Source organism: Salvelinus alpinus, chromosome 3 (genome assembly GCF_045679555.1).
Source record: "Salvelinus alpinus chromosome 3, SLU_Salpinus.1, whole genome shotgun sequence".
Lineage (NCBI taxonomy): Eukaryota > Metazoa > Chordata > Actinopteri > Salmoniformes > Salmonidae > Salvelinus > Salvelinus alpinus.
This window is the reverse complement of record NC_092088.1, coordinates 68187717-68207903: the sequence shown is the minus strand read 5'-3', so window position 1 is coordinate 68207903 and position 20187 is coordinate 68187717. Positions and strand designations below refer to the sequence as shown.

General features: G+C 40.2%; 1 protein-coding gene across 10 annotated transcripts in view; it reads left to right on the top strand.

The window, feature by feature from the left end:
- The window catches only part of LOC139571203 (RNA binding protein fox-1 homolog 3-like), a 761620-nt gene that overhangs the window by 717158 nt on the left and 24275 nt on the right, over positions 1-20187 (top strand). For 7 of the 10 annotated variants that reach the window (XM_071393836.1, XM_071393835.1, XM_071393832.1 and 4 more), the window contains 2 exons: positions 3104-3182; positions 5252-6111. In XM_071393836.1, coding sequence (XP_071249937.1) covers positions 3104-3182; positions 5252-5296 — 124 coding nt within the window. In that variant the 3' untranslated portion in view covers positions 5297-6111. Of the gene's footprint in view, positions 1-3103; positions 3183-5251; positions 6112-20187 lie in introns of those variants that run through there. The other 3 variants (XR_011674253.1, XM_071393837.1, XM_071393834.1) reach the window with 1 other exon arrangement.

Genomic DNA, 20187 nt, shown 5'->3' with positions numbered 1-20187 from the left:
GCTGTATCTCTCTCTCTGCTAGAGTTATTTCATTCTCTCCTTCTAATCGCCCTCTCTTTTTTCTCTCTTGCTCTGTCAATCATTTATTTCTCTATTTTTCTCCCTCTGACTGATCTCTTTTTTGCTGCCTGTATGTTTTTCTGTGTCATCTTTTCATCTCTCTTTCTGTTCTCTCTCTTCTTATTTTCTTTCTCTTCTTTTTTAAGCTCTTGTGATTTAAAGTGAGTCAGTCAGTTCACTGAGGGGTGGAGTGTTATTTATTGTTGGCTAAGAGGGCTTAGAGGCAGTGGATCAGTGTGGAACTGAGAGAATTGTTGCCTCTGCTTCCCCAGGGAGCTCTTTCACACAAACACATAGCCATGTCCTGTCTGCTTAAGTCTCCACAGCCAATCAGCTGCTATGTTCTTGAGTAGTGCATGTCAACAGAAAGAACATGACAGCTGGCATACCTCTTTACTACGCTCTAAAATGCTGTGTTAAAAACAACCCAATTTAGGTTCTTTAGTAACTCAGCGCTGGGTAAATATTGGTTATTTTGAACCCGCCAGTTGGGTTGCGTGAATAACCCAACAAATTGGGTTGTTGGAAGTACCCAAGCATGGATCAATTTAACCATCAGTTGAGTATTTTTTGCTCTCATGCTGGGTTGAACTCGCAGCTGGGTATTTTTTGATGTAATCCTTAGCTTATTAGGGGTGTGGCTTTCAACTAGATCTAATTGGCCACCCGTAAGAGTAAATGTCATTCCTGTTCATTATCTTAAGTTTACATACTGCAAATGTCTCTGTAATATTATAATTTATTACAAATTATAATGAGGTAAACCACCTTATTGTGTCTAAAAAATTGGATTTACATAGGTGTTAAGGGAACTCGGGTTCCCGAGTGGCACAGCGGTATAAGGCACTGCATCGCAGTGCTAGAGGCGTCACTACAGACCTGGGTTTGATCCTGGGCTGTATCACAACCTGCCATGATCAGGAGTCCCTTCGGGCGGCACACAATTGGCCCAGTGTTGTCTGGGTTTGGCCAGGGGGGGGGGGGGGGGGGGGGGGCCGGGGGGGGGGGGCCTTTACAAGTAGGCAGTCACTGTAAATAAGAATTTGTTCTTAACTGACTTGCCTAGTTAAATAAATAAAATACACTTCTGTAAGCTTCATTGAATTTAAAGCAATGTCAATGTTCAACTTTAACATGTGGAAACTATACAACAGAACAGATGAACAAGAATGACATTTAATCTAACAGGTGGCCAAAAATAATCTGAATGCCACGCCCCTACTAAACTACACCTCCAGTCTTCTGATCTGACCCGCTGGGTCAGATGTCAATAACCCAGCACCAATAACCCAGCACCAATAACCCAGCACCAATAACCCAGTAGTTTTTAAAGAAAACAACCCAACTAAGTGACCCAATGCCTGCATCCCAGCAGTTGGGTCAACCAAACAACCCCAAAATGTTTAGAGTGTAGTAACAGGGCGTGTATTCCTTTTCGTCTATTTCCACCCCTCCTTCTTCATCCATCCATCTATTCACATCTCTTCCCCTGCATATTGACCACCTACCTTTCTTCCTCCCATTCATCCACCTCTCCTTTCGTTCATCTCTTCTCTGCACTTCTTTGCAACGATGTCATGCTCCAACATTTCATTTTCCCACCATGCCATCATTACCTCCCTGCACCTCTGCTCCATCCCTCCTTTCATCCCTCCTATCTGCCATCCCTCTTTTCTCCTCTTCTCTCTGATAGGCCAACCCCTACAGGGCCTTATCTTTGCCCTCCAGACCTCCACTGGCATCTCTCGTTTTTGCAGGAGAGCAAACAAACAAGGGAGTAGAGAGAGGGATGTAGAAGAGAGGAATAAATAAAGTGGTCGACGCGGCCCGGCTTGTCCCGTCTCAGAGAGAGAGAGAGGGATGGAGGGATGAAAGGAGGGAGGGAGGTAGGGATGGTGGGATTAGTTCCGAGCTAGTGCTGGTGAATAGACAGGGAATAAGCCTTCAGAGACAGGAGCTGAGAACAGGAAAAGGGCAGGGATGACCCTAGACCAGACGGTCTATTTCTCTCACTCTCTCTCTTTTTTTCTTTCTAGTCACTCTCTCTTGCTTCCATTTTCTTTCTATCAACCTCACTCTATCTCTTCCTCTCTATTGGACCCTGTATTTGTCTATTTCTCTGCCAATATCCCCCTCTTTCTGCTATCTTTCTGCTTCATATACTCTGTCCTCTAGTCTCGGGTCAAATTTTTCTACATCTCTCACCCTTTTTTACTTTTCATCTCCCTCTATCCCTCTTTCTTCCTCATACATATCTCCTTTTCTCTGTCTCCTCCCTCTGTCTATCTAACTGGTTTTACATTCATCACTACCCTCTATCCCTCCACCCATGCCTCCATCCCTCCTCCTATCCCTCCATCCCTCCTCCCATCCCTCATCCCTCCTCCCATCCCTCATCCCTCCTCCCATCCCTCCCTCCCGTCCCTCCCTCCTCCCATACCTCTATCCCTCCACCCATCCCCCTATCCCTCCTCCCACCCTCCCATCCCTCTATTCCTCCCATCCCTCTATCCCTCCCTCCTCCCATCCGTCCCTCCCTCCTCCCTCCCTACTCCCTCCATCAGAAGATAAAACACTCCCTCCTCTTTCTCATAAATTGAAACGGGTAAAACAAATCATTGCAATCACACACTCTCACCTTTACGACGTACATTTATAGCGAGACATCGATTGCATTTCCATCCCATAGGGCTGTCTGTAACGTGACTGAGAGGGGAAATGATTATAGATCTAGTCTCCGGACCCCAGTTAAAATCGACGACCCAGAGCGTTAGTGTCTCATTGTGGACCGGTTTGACACTACTTATCTGTTATCAAAACTCTTAAGGGACGTTATTCAATCAAACCGGAAGTGCAGATGATTCCTATTTGAGGTTAGGTCCGTTAGGAGAAACAATTCCCAATACTGAATTTGAATGAATATCTGATTTTGTCTAACACGATAAACGTTATGTAATTGATCAAAATGAATCCTGAACACACTTAACCTAAGACACGTTGTAAGACAAGGGTGTGGTCTCTCTCTCTCCTCTCTCCCATACAGTTACGGGAGAGTCTATGCAACAGCAGACCCATATCACCACACGATTGGTCCCACGGCCACGTACAGTGTGGGTACTATGGTGAGTCCTCTGTCCTCTTCTGCTACTATGACCACTGCTTACTAGAACGTATTCATATTTAACCCTAAGGCGTTATCCAGAATGGCACCCTATTCCATATTGGCCCTGATCAAAAGTAGTGCACTCTATAGTGAATAGGGTGCCATTTAAGATGCAGGCTAGTAGTCCAAGCGCTATAGAAAGTGTATGGGCTCTTTTAAATATACATGATATAACTACAATGTATGATAAATGTAATATGTTCATTATGTACAGATTCATATAAATGAAAATAGAATGGAGACTTGTGAGGAGAATTGGATTGTGATTTTCAATGTGAGATTTATCAGTTTAAAGCTGACTTGTTGCCACTTCAGTAAATGAACCAGACACATTGTTGCCTTATTCTCTAACCCCTTTCAATTTTAATTGGCCTGAATCTCTTTGCTTGAAATTGAAATGAGACCTGTACATCCTCAACTAGTCTCCCAAATTTCCACAGGAAGAAATAGTCAATTGGTCAATGTTTGTTTTTAGCTAGCTTTTGCAGCTAACATCAAAGATGAAAAAATATCTTGCAGAAAAAAAGAGAAAATAAAGTAAAAAAACATTTGTTTTCATTCCCGGGTGTGAATAAGGACTTCCTCCAAAGATGAACGACCATCAAGTGCATGCAGTGGCGTGCCATGAGAGATTAAAGAAATAATAAATATATAAAGAGGGAAAAAATTACACCCAGTTCCCCTTAGCTCTGTTGGAGAAGCTGATTGGATGAGAGGCCTTGCCTTAGACAGATGTGCAGGGTGTTGTGTGCAGACACGCGTGTGATGCCGGAAAGCGCACCCCCCCCCGTTCCTTCCCCCTTCTCCCTTACCGACCCCCCCCCCCACCCCGTGCAGCTGCTAGCTAAAAGCTTTCATTAATTATTCGACTCATTTTTTTCCTATTCATTTACTTAATTAAAACTGTGTTTTTTTATTCCCTTATTCCTTCTCTTCTCTTTTTTCTCAAAATGTTCCTCCCTTTTTCCTAACTATACGTACACTGCAGATTTTTTACCACCACAACGCCCAAACAAACCAAACTTTTATCCATACACCACCACAGTAAAAACCACAGAATGTTAAGAGAAAGATGGATAGGCTGAATGGGAATAGAGAAGGGTGGGGTACAGTATCAATCTGGGCCAAACACTAAGGCGGAACAACAAGTGACAAGATGGCTAAATGCCATCTTGTAGAATCACTGAACAAGAACAAACATTTACTAAAAGAGAGAGAGAGAGAGACTGAGAAGGAGAGAAATATGTAATCATATCTAATGATGTTTGATGAGTAGTTCCTGGGTTAAGAGTCTTGTTAATGAGGTCCAGGGAGGTTAGAGCAGAGCTAGCTGCTTTCCTCTGCAGTTGGACTGGAGAAGATATGAGAGGAGAAGATAGGAGAGGCAGATAATCATCTATGCCACTTTTAATGAGGGGCTCTGGGCAGCGGGACGGATTTAGGCAACCATGTCTGTACTAGGATACTTGTATAACCTGCTTGGGGGTAGAGAGAGGGGTAGAGGCAGAGGAGCGGGAGAGGGGTAGAGGAGGGTAGGCAAGGAGGCAGGGGGGCAGAGAGAGGGGCAGGGGCAGAGAGGGGGAGGCAGAGTGAGGGGTGCATGTTGTGTGTAAATCGTGATCTGGACATGAAAGAGAATTAGCTACTGTATATCTGATTCAATGACCTATTTAGAATTTGTAGTTTTGATTGAAGTTTCTAGTTTTGATTGAAGAGTCAAACTTTAGAGAATTTAGTCACTGCTTAGTAAGAATCTTACGACCAATCACTTTTCAACTCCTTCCATTCCTTTCTCACAAACATAATGGCACATTCATACGCACACACGCACACAAACACATTAACGTCTCCAGTACTCATCTCCTCTGAATTTCCACCAACACTCCAACCTTTGCAACAAAATTTAAAAAAGTAAAAAGGGAAGAAAGTTTTGAGGGGAAAAGGAAAAAGAAGCTAATATAATATTCTATAAACCAAGCTTCCTATACTGAATACTGATTGGAGCTTTTTTCATTTTTGATGTTGCAGGCTAGCCTATACAGAGGAGGTTGCAGTCGCTTCACTCCCTACTAGAGAGAGAGAGAGGGACAAACGCCTCCCTCCTTCTGCCCCCCAGCAAACTAACAAACAAACAAAAACAACTATCAAACTAAACTCATACTTCCTGGTGGAAAACAAAAACAACCAACAAACTAAACTCATACTTCCTGGTGGAAAGCAAAAACAACTATCAAACTAAACTCATACTTCCTGGTGGAAAACAAAAACAACTATCAAACTAAACTCATACTTCCTGGTGGAAAACAAAAACAACTATCAAACTAAACTCATACTTCCTGGTGGAAAACAAAAACAACATTCAAACTAAACTCATACTTCCTGGTGGAAAACAAAAACAACATTCAAACTAAACTCATACTTCCTGGTGGAAAACAAAAACAACATTCAAACTAAACTCATACTTCCTGGTGGAAAACAAAAACAACATTCAAACTAAACTCATACTTCCTGGTGGAAAACAAAAACAACATTCAAACTAAACTCATACTTCCTGGTGGAAAACAAAAACAACATTCAAACTAAACTCATACTTCCTGGTGGAAAACAAAAACAACTATCAAACTAAACTCATACTTCCTGGTGGAAAACAAAAACTAGAACAAAACACTTCCAGGTCCAAAAAACACATGTCAAGAATCTCTCAAATTGATGTCTCATTTTAAGAGTTTTATTTGACTCTATGCATTGTCTTTCATCGCTGTACTGTAAATTATGCTATTTTTAATTTCCTGTATTTCTCTGTGTTGAGATGGATGGTTTATTGAATGTAAGAAAGCACATAGAGAGAGAGAGAGAGAGAGAGAGAGAGAGAGAGAGAGAGAGAGAGAGAGAGAGAGAGAGAGAGAGAGAGAGAGAGAGAGAGAGAGAGAGAGAGAGAGAGAGAGAGAGAGAGAGAGAGAGAGAGAGAGAGAGAGAGAGAGAGAGAGAGAGAGAGAGAGAGAGAGAGAGAGAGAGAAATTGGAGATGAGGGAATACATGTAGCTCTCTCACTTTTCTCTCTCTTTTCAATACATGTTAAAATATTGTCATTAATTGAACACTTTCTCATTGACAATAGTATTTCATGGTGCGGGTTGCTGCCTCTGTATAATGTGAGTCATACAGAGGGAATTCACCAACAACCAGAAAAATGCTGCCGCTGTATTTTCCTCTCTTTAAGTGTGTGCTCTCAAACTCGGCTCCTGTGGGATGTGTCTGTGATTGCGGGTTTTAATTCCAACCCATTTTCTGTACCCTTATTGTTTCAATTAGTCATTTTCCCAATATACATTAAGCCTGCTAATGGTCAGCAATTCCAGTTTAAGCAACAAATTTCAAACTGTGTTTTATTAAGTAAGTAAATGGTACAGCCGGCCAATTTCATTCCCTTAAGGGTATTGGCTGGACCCAAAGCCTACAGAACAGACCCATAATAACAAGCCTTTAGCTTGTAGACCTGAGACTTCTTAGGCTAATTAGAGAAACAGAAACTCACTCAGCTGGGTGGTTGTCTCTAGCTCAGTTGATAGATTATGGTGCTTGCAACCTCAGGATAGTGGGTTTGATTCCTGTGACCACCCATGTGTAAAAAATGTATGCACTCATAACTGTAAGTTGCTTTGGATAAAAGCATCTGTTAAATGGCTTGTATTATATATCTAGAGGAGTTTGAGCTGCCAGGAAGTGGTATTGTAAAACTCTGCGCAGGAGGAAGTGATATATGGTAGTGGAGTGGAGGAGAGCCAGAGACCGAAGAGAAAGCAAGACACTCGACTTGCTAATTTCTTCTGATAGGGGCCCCCACCCACCCACCCTACTTATTGCCCCCACCCATGGAGGCGGTGCCCCAGAGCGAGACATCACACTGGCAAAAAAAAATTGGTCGGGCGGATCAGACAGGGCAGGTGGGGTGAGTGGGGAGGGGACACTAAATAGACCAGAGCCAGCTGTACACATTCCCGTTCCCGCTCTCGCTTGAGCATGCCAGATATTATGGAGGAAACCATGCTCACGGGAGAGAGGGGATGCCCACTTACACAGACAGGAACCTTGACAATTTTTTTTCAATGGTTAACGGCCTGAGTAAACTATCTTATTTATCCACCATCTTTGGGAGAGCTATGGCAGCCATTGCTGTATGGCCTGGGCAGCAGCAGCATTGTGTCAGAGAGAGAGCATTGATTGTGGCACTGAGCCAGAGGCAGAAAGTATCCCATCTCCACAGAATGGCTTTAAAGGTACAGCACTCTAACTTTGCTTGCACCTTGAGGAAGCTAGGCAAATTGCAACACATTGTTTCCACACATAAACTGAAATTGAGCGTAAGATTTTCGCAACCAGCAATCAGAACGATTTATATATGTTTGACCCTTGCCCCAGTCTGCCATTGTTGGTTGTGCTCGAGAAGGAGATGACCACGCCTCTGAGTGACACTGATGGAAGAGAGGGAGGCTTCCCAGCAGAAGCCAGACCGTCTTTTGTTGTCAAATAGAAAGGCTGCATTTTCCATGCAATTTGTATGTGCCCAGAATATTGTTTTAGGTGGAAAAAATTGTGTGAAACACTATCATTCCACTATTACTGCAGATATATTATGGACATTTTCTGAAATTACAATGCAAAAATATGACATAATGTTCTGTTAAAGAGGAACACAGTGTTTCTTTTACACAATGACACTTTGTATGGTTTCCGTTTTCCTCTACAAAATAAGCTACAGTATCTCCAAAATAAGCAATAACACTTCATGTTGATATTGCTGTGCATTCTTTCATTGGTCAGTTTTTCTTTTCAGAAAGAGTCCTTAAATATCTCATTATTTTTCGCCATGCCAAAATGAATAATTAACACTATTCAACAAAGAGGATGTTGAAGGGAAACGTTGATGGTTACTTGTGGTGTTATTAAAATGATAGATATATGATTTAAGAGGAACGAAAGGGCCCTTAACTCTCTTCTTCACACTCATTTGTTTTTTAAAGCCTGCATGCAGTCTTTCTAATGTAATTTTTAAATCATCACTGTATGTCTAATATATCACTGTATGTGTTTATTTCATTAAAATAACTCCAAATATATATTTCATGATTTATTTACCTGATCCTCCTTCTGCTCAGTCTGATCATGTGGGCGTGTTGATACAAATGTAAATATATTGACATACACAGCCCTGATTGGCGGATAGGATCATCTAGAGTAAAGCCTGACCCACGTATCCCTTCAAAGTAAGAGCATACATATGCAAATAAAACACGACTGGTCATTGGTCAGAATAATCAGATCAGATTGTGATGTCATGATCTGGGCCAAAAACTCCATCCCACCTGAACAGGCTGAAATTCCAGGCATTTATATTTCCAAACAGCTTTTACACAAAGAGGGCATTATTATAATTTTCACAATTTCAGAGTGTGGAGTATAATTTAAATATAAAAACATTTAAAGTGGAAAATCACGTAGTTGACTGCACTGCTGCTTTAATGGATAAAAGTGTCTCTGTTTTTGTTGAGATTGCCATGTCTCGTCTCCTGAGATTGGCTAGTGTTCTTTACTGGAATAATAACTACACTACAGGCTGGTACGGTATGGAAGAGAGAAGAGCACAGGCAGATAGACACACATACTGTATTGATTAGGCCATTGAGTTGCTACCTTGCATGGTAGCATGCTGTGTTCCAGTCCCAGACACTGTCCCATATAGACAGTCTGATTACCGGAGACCTCGGGTGCATCCCAATTGAACTGAGCCTTTTGACCCTATGGGCCCTGGTCGTAAGTATGGCACTAGAAAGGGAATAGGGCGCCATTTGGGACACACTCTTTAGGTGCAGAGATGGGAGGGCAGAGAGAGAGGGAGGTAGGTGCTTTTAGATTTGTGACTGACATTAGGAAGGATGTTAGGACTCCCATAGGAGAAGATGTTCAGTCTTACTGAGATAAAGTGGGAGGCAGGAGGGGAGTGTAAGAGACTCCCATGTAGCTGGTATCGATTGATCCCTATCTACCGGCATCAATCTTGGATCTACTGACAGTTAAGGGGAAAAGGGTTTGGGATGGGGAACGATTTGTGAGGTAACACCTCACACACCTGACCAAGCTCAGCTCTGTGAGGGTATTGGATGAAACTTCTCTCGCTTTCTCTCTCTCGCTCGCTCTCTCTTTCTGTCTCTCTCTCTCCATATCTCTCTGAGAGTGGGGGGGTAGAGAGAGAGGGGGGAGAGAGAGGGGGAGAGAGCGAGAGAAAGAGAGAGGGGGTTGGAAAGAGAGAAAGAGAGAGGGGGTTGGAAAGAGAGAGAGAGAGAGGGGGGAGAGAGATGAGAGAGAGAGAGAGAGAGATGAGAGAGAGAGAGAGAGAGAGAGATGAGAGAGAGAGAGAGAGAGAGAGAGAGAGAGAGAGAGAGAGAGAGAGAGAGAGAGAGAGAGAGAGAGAGAGAGAGAGAGAGAATGAAAGAGAGCAGGTCATTGTGAGAATTAAATAGCGTCTCCTCGTCCCACAACCTCTTACAACACTGATTATGTTCCCCTCACACACACACACACACACACACACACACACACACACACACACACACACACACACACACACACACACACACACACACACACACACACACACACACACACACACACACACACACACATGTTGTGTGATGGGATCGTAAAGAAGGGAGTCAGTGGCGGCGGGCCGCGAGGGAAGTAAGGAGACTGTATAGAGGAACGGCTACCGAGGCAATTTACTCCACAGATTAGCGATAACAGAGCTCAGTCAATAAGCACTGATCTCATTTGAAGATACACCAGACTGACTCCACCACACACAAGCACAGGCATACACACACCTCTATGGCTGTTTTGTCTATTTCTCCAGACTCTCTTTATTCTCCCTTTCTGTTCCCAATGATCAGAAGGCCATTGTGAAATATGGATTGGATAAACTGCATCTCCTCTACTCTCCCACCTCTCTCTTCTCCCTCTCTTCTCCCCTTAAAGTGAAGAGATGTAATTCTAACCTCCCATGTCCTTGGGGTTCTGCTACATTTCACACTTAGGATTCACTTCTCATACATACACTTAGTCCTCACTCATAGATGTATATTATTAGCCTGGTGGAACCAGCCTGATTGTTGACCAAGTATTGTACGTTCTGTTTTGTATTATTCTAAACATGTGTCTGGCTGTCTTTTGTGCTTACTGTACTGTCCATCACCCAATTTATCCTCAAGTTTCAAGGATTGTTAGCAGAGCCATATATTTTGAAAAACATATAAACAAATATATACATCTATGGCTCTGAATTTACACATCCTAATACCTAGCTGTTGTTTGATTCAGATTGTAACATACAGAATATGATCTATCCTGTTTTTACTAGAGCTTCTGTCTTCTTAGTACAATATCTGAGGCTTCCTAAATAACTAAAAGGGCAACCAAGGGTGCTTAAAATTCCCGAATTGTTGTGTAGGATTTATTGCTGTTGATCTGTTCATATTAATAGATTACGGTATACCTTAACCTTTCGCAGATTCAATGACAAAACGTCTTTCACAATCATGGCTCACACCTCAAATATATCCAGTAAAAAATGTTTTACATATCCATCTCAAATATTTCAGTATTTATATACAACATTTTCAATCACTCTCAGAATTACTGGTGATTCGAGGAACCCTGGAGATCCTCAAGGAACCATTGCTAGTCAATGTTTAATATTTGCACCTTCGGTTAGTTGAGGGGTTCTTGGAGGAACCTATAATATTCTTTAAGAGTTTCACCCTTGTGTCAATCTAATTACATGATAAATCAATCACCATCAACATCAGTCAGTTTAAGCTACAGATATCAGTCTCAATCACCATCAAAATCAGTCAGTTTAAGCTACAGATATCAGTCTCAATCACCATCAAAATCAGTCAGTTTAAGCTACAGATATCAGTCTCAATCACCATCAAAATCAGTCAGTTTAAGCTACAGATATCAGTCTCAATCCCCATCAACATCAGTCAGTTTAAGCTACAGATATCAGTCTCAATCACCATCAAAATCAGTCAGTTTAAGCTACAGATATCAGTCTCAATCACCATCAAAATCAGTCAGTTTAAGCTACAGATATCAGTCTCAATCACCATCAAAATCAGTCAGTTTAAGCTACAGATATCAGTCTCAGTCCCCATCAACATCAGTCAGTTTAAGCTACAGATATCAGTCTCAGTCCCCATCAACATCAGTCAGTTTAAGCTACAGATATCAGTCTCAATCACCATCAAAATCAGTCAGTTTAAGCTACAGATATCAGTCTCAGTCCCCATCAACATCAGTCAGTTTAAGCTACAGATATCAGTCTCAGTCCCCATCAACATCAGTCAGTTTAAGCTACAGATATCAGTCTCAATCACCATCAAAATCAGTCAGTTTAAGCTACAGATATCAGTCTCAATCACCATCAAAATCAGTCAGTTTAAACTACAGATATCAGTCTCAATCACCATCAAAATCAGTCAGTTTAAGCTACAGATATCAGTTTCAATCCCCATCAAAATCTGTCAGTTTAAGCTACAGATATCAGTCTCAATCACCATCAAAATCAGTCAGTTTAAGCTACAGATATCAGTCTCAGTCCCCATCAACATCAGTCAGTTTAAGCTACAGATATCAGTCTCAGTCCCCATCAACATCAGTCAGTTTAAGCTACAGATATCAGTCTCAATCCCCATCAAAATCAGTCAGTTTAAGCTACAGATATCAGTCTCAATCCCCATCAACATCAGTCAGTTTAAGCTACAGATATCAGTCTCAATCACCATCAAAATCAGTCAGTTTAAGCTACAGATATCAGTCTCAATCACCATCAAAATCAGTCAGTTTAAACTACAGATATCAGTCTCAATCACCATCAAAATCAGTCAGTTTAAGCTACAGATATCAGTCTCAATCCCCATCAAAATCTGTCAGTTTAAGCTACAGATATCAGTCTCAATCACCATCAAAATCAGTCAGTTTAAGCTACAGATATCAGTCTCAGTCCCCATCAACATCAGTCAGTTTAAGCTACAGATATCAGTCTCAGTCCCCATCAACATCAGTCAGTTTAAGCTACAGATATCAGTCTTAATCCCCATCAAAATCAGTCAGTTTAAGCTACAGATATCAGTCTCAATCCCCATCAACATCAGTCAGTTTAAGCTACAGATATTAGTCTCAATCACCATCAAAATCAGTCAGTTTAAGCTACAGATATAAGTCTCAATCACCATCAAAATCAGTCAGTTTAAGCTACACATATCAGTCTCAATCACCATCAAAATCAGTCAGTTTAAGCTACAGATATCAGCCTCAGTCCCCATCAACATCAGTCAGCTTAAGCTACAGATATCAGTCTCAGTCCCCATCAACATCAGTCAGTTTAAGCTACAGATATCAGTCTCAATCCACATCAAAATCAGTCAGTTTAAGCTACAGATATCAGTCTCAATCCCCATCAAAATCAGTCAGTTTAAGCTACAGATATCAGTCTCAATCCCCATCAAAGTCAGTCAGTTTAAGCTACAGATATCAGTCTCAATCCCCATCAAAATCAGTCAGTTTAAGCTACAGATATCAGTCTCAATCACCATCAAAATCAGTCAGTTTAAGCTACAGATATCAGTCTCAATCACCATCAAAATCAGTCAGTTTAAGCTACAGATATCAGTCTCAATCCCCATCAAAGTCAGTCAGTTTAAGCTACAGATATCAGTCTCAATCCCCATCAAAATCAGTCAGTTTAAGCTAGAGATATCAGTCTCAATCACCATCAAAATCAGTCAGTTTAAGCTACAGATATCAGTCTCAGTCCCCATTAACATCAGTCAGTTTAAGCTACAGATATCAGTCTCAGTCCCCATCAACATCAGTCAGTTTAAGCTACAGATATCAGTCTCAATCCCCATCAAAATCAGTCAGTTTAAGCTACAGATATCAGTCTCAATCCCCATCAACATCAGTCAGTTTAAGCTACAGATATCAGTTTCAATCACCATCAAAATCAGTCAGTTTAAGCTACAGATATCAGTCTCAATCACCATCAAAATCAGTCAGTTTAAGCTACAGATATCAGTCTCAATCACCATCAAAATCAGTCAGTTTAAGCTACATATATCAGTCTCAATCACCATCAAAATCAGTCAGTTTAAGCTACAGATATCAGTCTCAATCACCATCAAAATCAGTCAGTTTAAGCTACAGATATCAGTCTCAATCACCATCAAAATCAGTCAGTTTAAGCTACAGATATCAGTCTCAATCACCATCAAAATCAGTCAGTTTAAGCTACAGATATCAGTCTCAATCCCCATCAAAATCAGTCAGTTTAAGCTACAGATATCAGTCTCAATCCCCATCAACATCAGTCAGTTTAAGCTACAGATATCAGTCTCAATCACCATCAAAATCAGTCAGTTTAAGCTACAGATATCAGTCTCAATCACCATCAAAATCAGTCAGTTTAAGCTACATATATCAGTCTCAATCACCATCAAAATCAGTCAGTTTAAGCTACAGATATCAGTCTCAATCACCATCAAATTCAGTCAGTTTAAGCTACAGATATCAGTCTCAATCCCCATCAAAATCAGTCAGTTTAAGCTACAGATATCAGTCTCAATCCCCATCAAAGTCAGTCAGTTTAAGCTACAGATATCAGTCTCAATCCCCATCAAAATCAGTCAGTTTAAGCTACAGATATCAGTCTCAATCGCCATCAAAATCAGTCAGTTTAAGCTACAGATATCAGTCTCAATCGCCATCAAAATCAGTCAGTTTAAGCTACAGATAACAGTCTCAATCACCATCAACATCAGTCAGTTTAAGCTACAGATATCAGTCTCAATCACCATCAAAATCAGTCAGTTTAAGCTACAGATATCAGTCTCAATCACCATCAAAATCAGTCAGTTTAAGCTACAGATATCAGTCTCAATCACCATCAAAATCAGTCAGTTTAAGCTACAGATATCAGTCTCAGTCCCCATCAACATCAGTCAGTTTAAGCTACAGATATCAGTCTCAGTCCCCATCAACATCAGTCAGTTTAAGCTACAGATATCAGTCTCAATCACCATCAAAATCAGTCAGTTTAAGCTACAGATATCAGTCTCAGTCCCCATCAACATCAGTCAGTTTAAGCTACAGATATCAGTCTCAGTCCCCATCAACATCAGTCAGTTTAAGCTACAGATATCAGTCTCAATCACCATCAAAATCAGTCAGTTTAAGCTACAGATATCAGTCTCAATCACCATCAAAATCAGTCAGTTTAAACTACAGATATCAGTCTCAATCACCATCAAAATCAGTCAGTTTAAGCTACAGATATCAGTTTCAATCCCCATCAAAATCTGTCAGTTTAAGCTACAGATATCAGTCTCAATCACCATCAAAATCAGTCAGTTTAAGCTACAGATATCAGTCTCAGTCCCCATCAACATCAGTCAGTTTAAGCTACAGATATCAGTCTCAGTCCCCATCAACATCAGTCAGTTTAAGCTACAGATATCAGTCTCAATCCCCATCAAAATCAGTCAGTTTAAGCTACAGATATCAGTCTCAATCCCCATCAACATCAGTCAGTTTAAGCTACAGATATCAGTCTCAGTCCCCATCAACATCAGTCAGTTTAAGCTACAGATATCAGTCTCAATCCCCATCAAAATCAGTCAGTTTAAGCTACAGATATCAGTCTCAATCCCCATCAACATCAGTCAGTTTGAGCTACAGATATCAGTCTCAATCACCATCAAAATCAGTCAGTTTAAGCTACAGATATCAGTCTCAATCACCATCAAAATCAGTCAGTTTAAACTACAGATATCAGTCTCAATCACCATCAAAATCAGTCAGTTTAAGCTACACATATCAGTCTCAATCACCATCAAAATCAGTCAGTTTAAGCTACAGATATCAGCCTCAGTCCCCATCAACATCAGTCAGCTTAAGCTACAGATATCAGTCTCAGTCCCCATCAACATCAGTCAGTTTAAGCTACAGATATCAGTCTCAATCCACATCAAAATCAGTCAGTTTAAGCTACAGATATCAGTCTCAATCCCCATCAAAATCAGTCAGTTTAAGCTACAGATATCAGTCTCAATCCCCATCAAAGTCAGTCAGTTTAAGCTACAGATATCAGTCTCAATCCCCATCAAAATCAGTCAGTTTAAGCTACAGATATCAGTCTCAATCACCATCAAGATCAGTCAGTTTAAGCTACAGATATCAGTCTCAATCACCATCAAAATCAGTCAGTTTAAGCTACAGATATCAGTCTCAATCCCCATCAAAGTCAGTCAGTTTAAGCTACAGATATCAGTCTCAATCCCCATCAAAATCAGTCAGTTTAAGCTACAGATATCAGTCTCAATCACCATCAAAATCAGTCAGTTTAAGCTACAGATATCAGTCTCAGTCCCCATTAACATCAGTCAGTTTAAGCTACAGATATCAGTCTCAGTCCCCATCAACATCAGTCAGTTTAAGCTACAGATATCAGTCTCAATCCCCATCAAAATCAGTCAGTTTAAGCTACAGATATCAGTCTCAATCCCCATCAACATCAGTCAGTTTAAGCTACAGATATCAGTTTCAATCACCATCAAAATCAGTCAGTTTAAGCTACAGATATCAGTCTCAATCACCATCAAAATCAGTCAGTTTAAGCTACAGATATCAGTCTCAATCACCATCAAAATCAGTCAGTTTAAGCTACAGATATCAGTCTCAATCACCATCAAAATCAGTCAGTTTAAGCTACAAATATCAGTCTCAATCACCATCAAAATCAGTCAGTTTAAGCTACAGATATCAGTCTCAATCACCATCAGAATCAGTCAGTTTAAGCTACAGATATCAGTCTCAATCACCATCAAAATCAGTCAGTTTAAGCTACAGATATAAGTCTCAATCCCCATCAAAATCAGTCAGTTTAAGCTACAGATATCAGTCTCAATCCCCATCAACATCAGTCAGTTTAAGCTACAGATATCAGTCTCAATCACCATCAAAATCAGTCAGTTTAAGCTACAGATATCAGTCTCAATCACCATCAAAATCAGTCAGTTTAAGCTACAGATATCAGTCTCAATCACCATCAAAATCAGTCAGTTTAAGCTACAGATATCAGTCTCAATCACCATCAAATTCAGTCAGTTTAAGCTACAGATATCAGTCTCAATCCCCATCAAAATCAGTCAGTTTAAGCTACAGATATCAGTCTCAATCCCCATCAAAATCAGTCAGTTTAAGCTACAGATATCAGTCTCAATCGCCATCAAAATCAGTCAGTTTAAGCTACAGATATCAGTCTCAATCGCCATCAAAATCAGTCAGTTTAAGCTACAGATATCAGTCTCAATCACCATCAACATCAGTCAGTTTAAGCTACAGATATCAGTCTCAATCACCATCAACATCAGTCAGTTTAAGCTACAGATATCAGTCTCAATCCCCATCAAAATCAGTCAGTTTAAGCTACAGATATCAGTCTCAATCCCCATCAAAGTCAGTCAGTTTAAGCTACAGATATCAGTCTCAATCCCCATCAAAATCAGTCAGTTTAAGCTACAGATATCAGTCTCAATCGCCATCAAAATCAGTCAGTTTAAGCTACAGATATCAGTCTCAATCGCCATCAAAATCAGTCAGTTTAAGCTACAGATATCAGTCTCAATCACCATCAACATCAGTCAGTTTAAGCTACAGATATCAGTCTCAATCACCATCAAAATCAGTCAGTTTAAGCTACAGATATCAGTCTCAATCACCATCAAAATCAGTCAGTTTAAGCTACAGATATCAGTCTCAATCACCATCAAAATCAGTCAGTTTAAGCTACAGATATCAGTCTCAGTCCCCATCAACATCAGTCAGTTTAAGCTACAGATATCAGTCTCAGTCCCCATCAACATCAGTCAGTTTAAGCTACAGATATCAGTCTCAATCACCATCAAAATCAGTCAGTTTAAGCTACAGATATCAGTCTCAGTCCCCATCAACATCAGTCAGTTTAAGCTACAGATATCAGTCTCAGTCCCCATCAACATCAGTCAGTTTAAGCTACAGATATCAGTCTCAATCACCATCAAAATCAGTCAGTTTAAGCTACAGATATCAGTCTCAATCACCATCAAAATCAGTCAGTTTAAACTACAGATATCAGTCTCAATCACCATCAAAATCAGTCAGTTTAAGCTACAGATATCAGTTTCAATCCCCATCAAAATCTGTCAGTTTAAGCTACAGATATCAGTCTCAATCACCATCAAAATCAGTCAGTTTAAGCTACAGATATCAGTCTCAGTCCCCATCAACATCAGTCAGTTTAAGCTACAGATATCAGTCTCAGTCCCCATCAACATCAATCAGTTTAAGCTACAGATATCAGTCTCAATCCCCATCAAAATCAGTCAGTTTAAGCTACAGATATCAGTCTCAATCCCCATCAACATCAGTCAGTTTAAGCTACAGATATCAGTCTCAGTCCCCATCAACATCAGTCAGTTTAAGCTACAGATATCAGTCTCAATCCCCATCAAAATCAGTCAGTTTAAGCTACAGATATCAGTCTCAATCCCCATCAACATCAGTCAGTTTGAGCTACAGATATCAGTCTCAATCACCATCAAAATCAGTCAGTTTAAGCTACAGATATCAGTCTCAATCACCATCAAAATCAGTCAGTTTAAACTACAGATATCAGTCTCAATCACCATCAAAATCAGTCAGTTTAAGCTACAGATATCAGTCTCAATCACCATCAAAATCAGTCAGTTTAAGCTACAGATATCAGTCTCAATCACCATCAAATTCAGTCAGTTTAAGCTACAGATATCAGTCTCAATCCCCATCAAAATCAGTCAGTTTAAGCTACAGATATCAGTCTCAATCCCCATCAAAGTCAGTCAGTTTAAGCTACAGATATCAGTCTCAATCCCCATCAACATCAGTCAGTTTAAGCTACAGATATTAGTCTCAATCACCATCAAAATCAGTCAGTTTAAGCTACAGATATAAGTCTCAATCACCATCAAAATCAGTCAGTTTAAGCTACACATATCAGTCTCAATCACCATCAAAATCAGTCAGTTTAAGCTACAGATATCAGCCTCAGTCCCCATCAACATCAGTCAGCTTAAGCTACAGATATCAGTCTCAGTCCCCATCAACATCAGTCAGTTTAAGCTACAGATATCAGTCTCAATCCACATCAAAATCAGTCAGTTTAAGCTACAGATATCAGTCTCAATCCCCATCAAAGTCAGTCAGTTTAAGCTACAGATATCAGTCTCAATCCCCATCAAAATCAGTCAGTTTAAGCTACAGATATCAGTCTCAATCACCATCAAAATCAGTCAGTTTAAGCTACAGATATCAGTCTCAATCACCATCAAAATCAGTCAGTTTAAGCTACAGATATCAGTCTCAATCCCCATCAAAGTCAGTCAGTTTAAGCTACAGATATCAGTCTCAATCCCCATCAAAATCAGTCAGTTTAAGCTACAGATATCAGTCTCAATCACCATCAAAATCAGTCAGTTTAAGCTACAGATATCAGTCTCAGTCCCCATTAACATCAGTCAGTTTAAGCTACAGATATCAGTCTCAGTCCCCATCAACATCAGTCAGTTTAAGCTACAGATATCAGTCTCAATCCCCATCAAAATCAGTCAGTTTAAGCTACAGATATCAGTCTCAATCCCCATCAACATCAGTCAGTTTAAGCTACAGATATCAGTTTCAATCACCATCAAAATCAGTCAGTTTAAGCTACAGATATCAGTCTCAATCACCATCAAAATCAGTCAGTTTAAGCTACAGATATCAGTCTCAATCACCATCAAAATCAGTCAGTTTAAGCTACAGATATCAGTCTCAATCACCATCAAAATCAGTCAGTTTAAGGTACAGATATCAGTCTCAATCACCATCAAAATCAGTCAGTTTAAGCTACAGATATCAGTCTCAATCACCATCAAAATCAGTCAGTTTAAGCTACAGATATCAGTCTCAATCACCATCAAAATCAGTCAGTTTAAGCTACAGATATCAGTCTCAATCCCCATCAACATCAGTCAGTTTAAGCTACAGATATCAGTCTCAATCACCATCAAAATCAATCAGTTTAAGCTACAGATATCAGTCTCAATCACCATCAAAATCAGTCAGTTTAAGCTACAGATATCAGTCTCAATCACCATCAAAATCAGTCAGTTTAAGCTACAGATATCAGTCTCAATCACCATCAAATTCAGTCAGTTTAAGCTACAGATATCGGTCTCAATCCCCATCAAAATCAGTCAGTTTAAGCTACAGATATCAGTCTCAATCCCCATCAAAGTCAGTCAGTTTAAGCTACAGATATCAGTCTCAATCCCCATCAAAATCAGTCAGTTTAAGCTACAGATATCAGTCTCAATCGCCATCAAAATCAGTCAGTTTAAGCTACAGATATCAGTCTCAATCGCCATCAAAATCAGTCAGTTTAAGCTACAGATATCAGTCTCAATCACCATCAACATCAGTCAGTTTAAGCTACAGATATCAGTCTCAATCACCATCAAAATCAGTCAGTTTAAGCTACAGATATCAGTCTCAATCACCATCAAAATCAGTCAGTTTAAGCTACAGATATCAGTCTCAATCACCATCAAAATCAGTCAGTTTAAGCTACAGATATCAGTCTCAGTCCCCATCAACATCAGTCAGTTTAAGCTACAGATATCAGTCTCAGTCCCCATCAACATCAGTCAGTTTAAGCTACAGATATCAGTCTCAATCACCATCAAAATCAGTCAGTTTAAGCTACAGATATCAGTCTCAATCACCATCAAAATCAGTCAGTTTAAGCTACAGATATCAGTCTCAATCACCATCAAAATCAGTCAGTTTAAGCTACA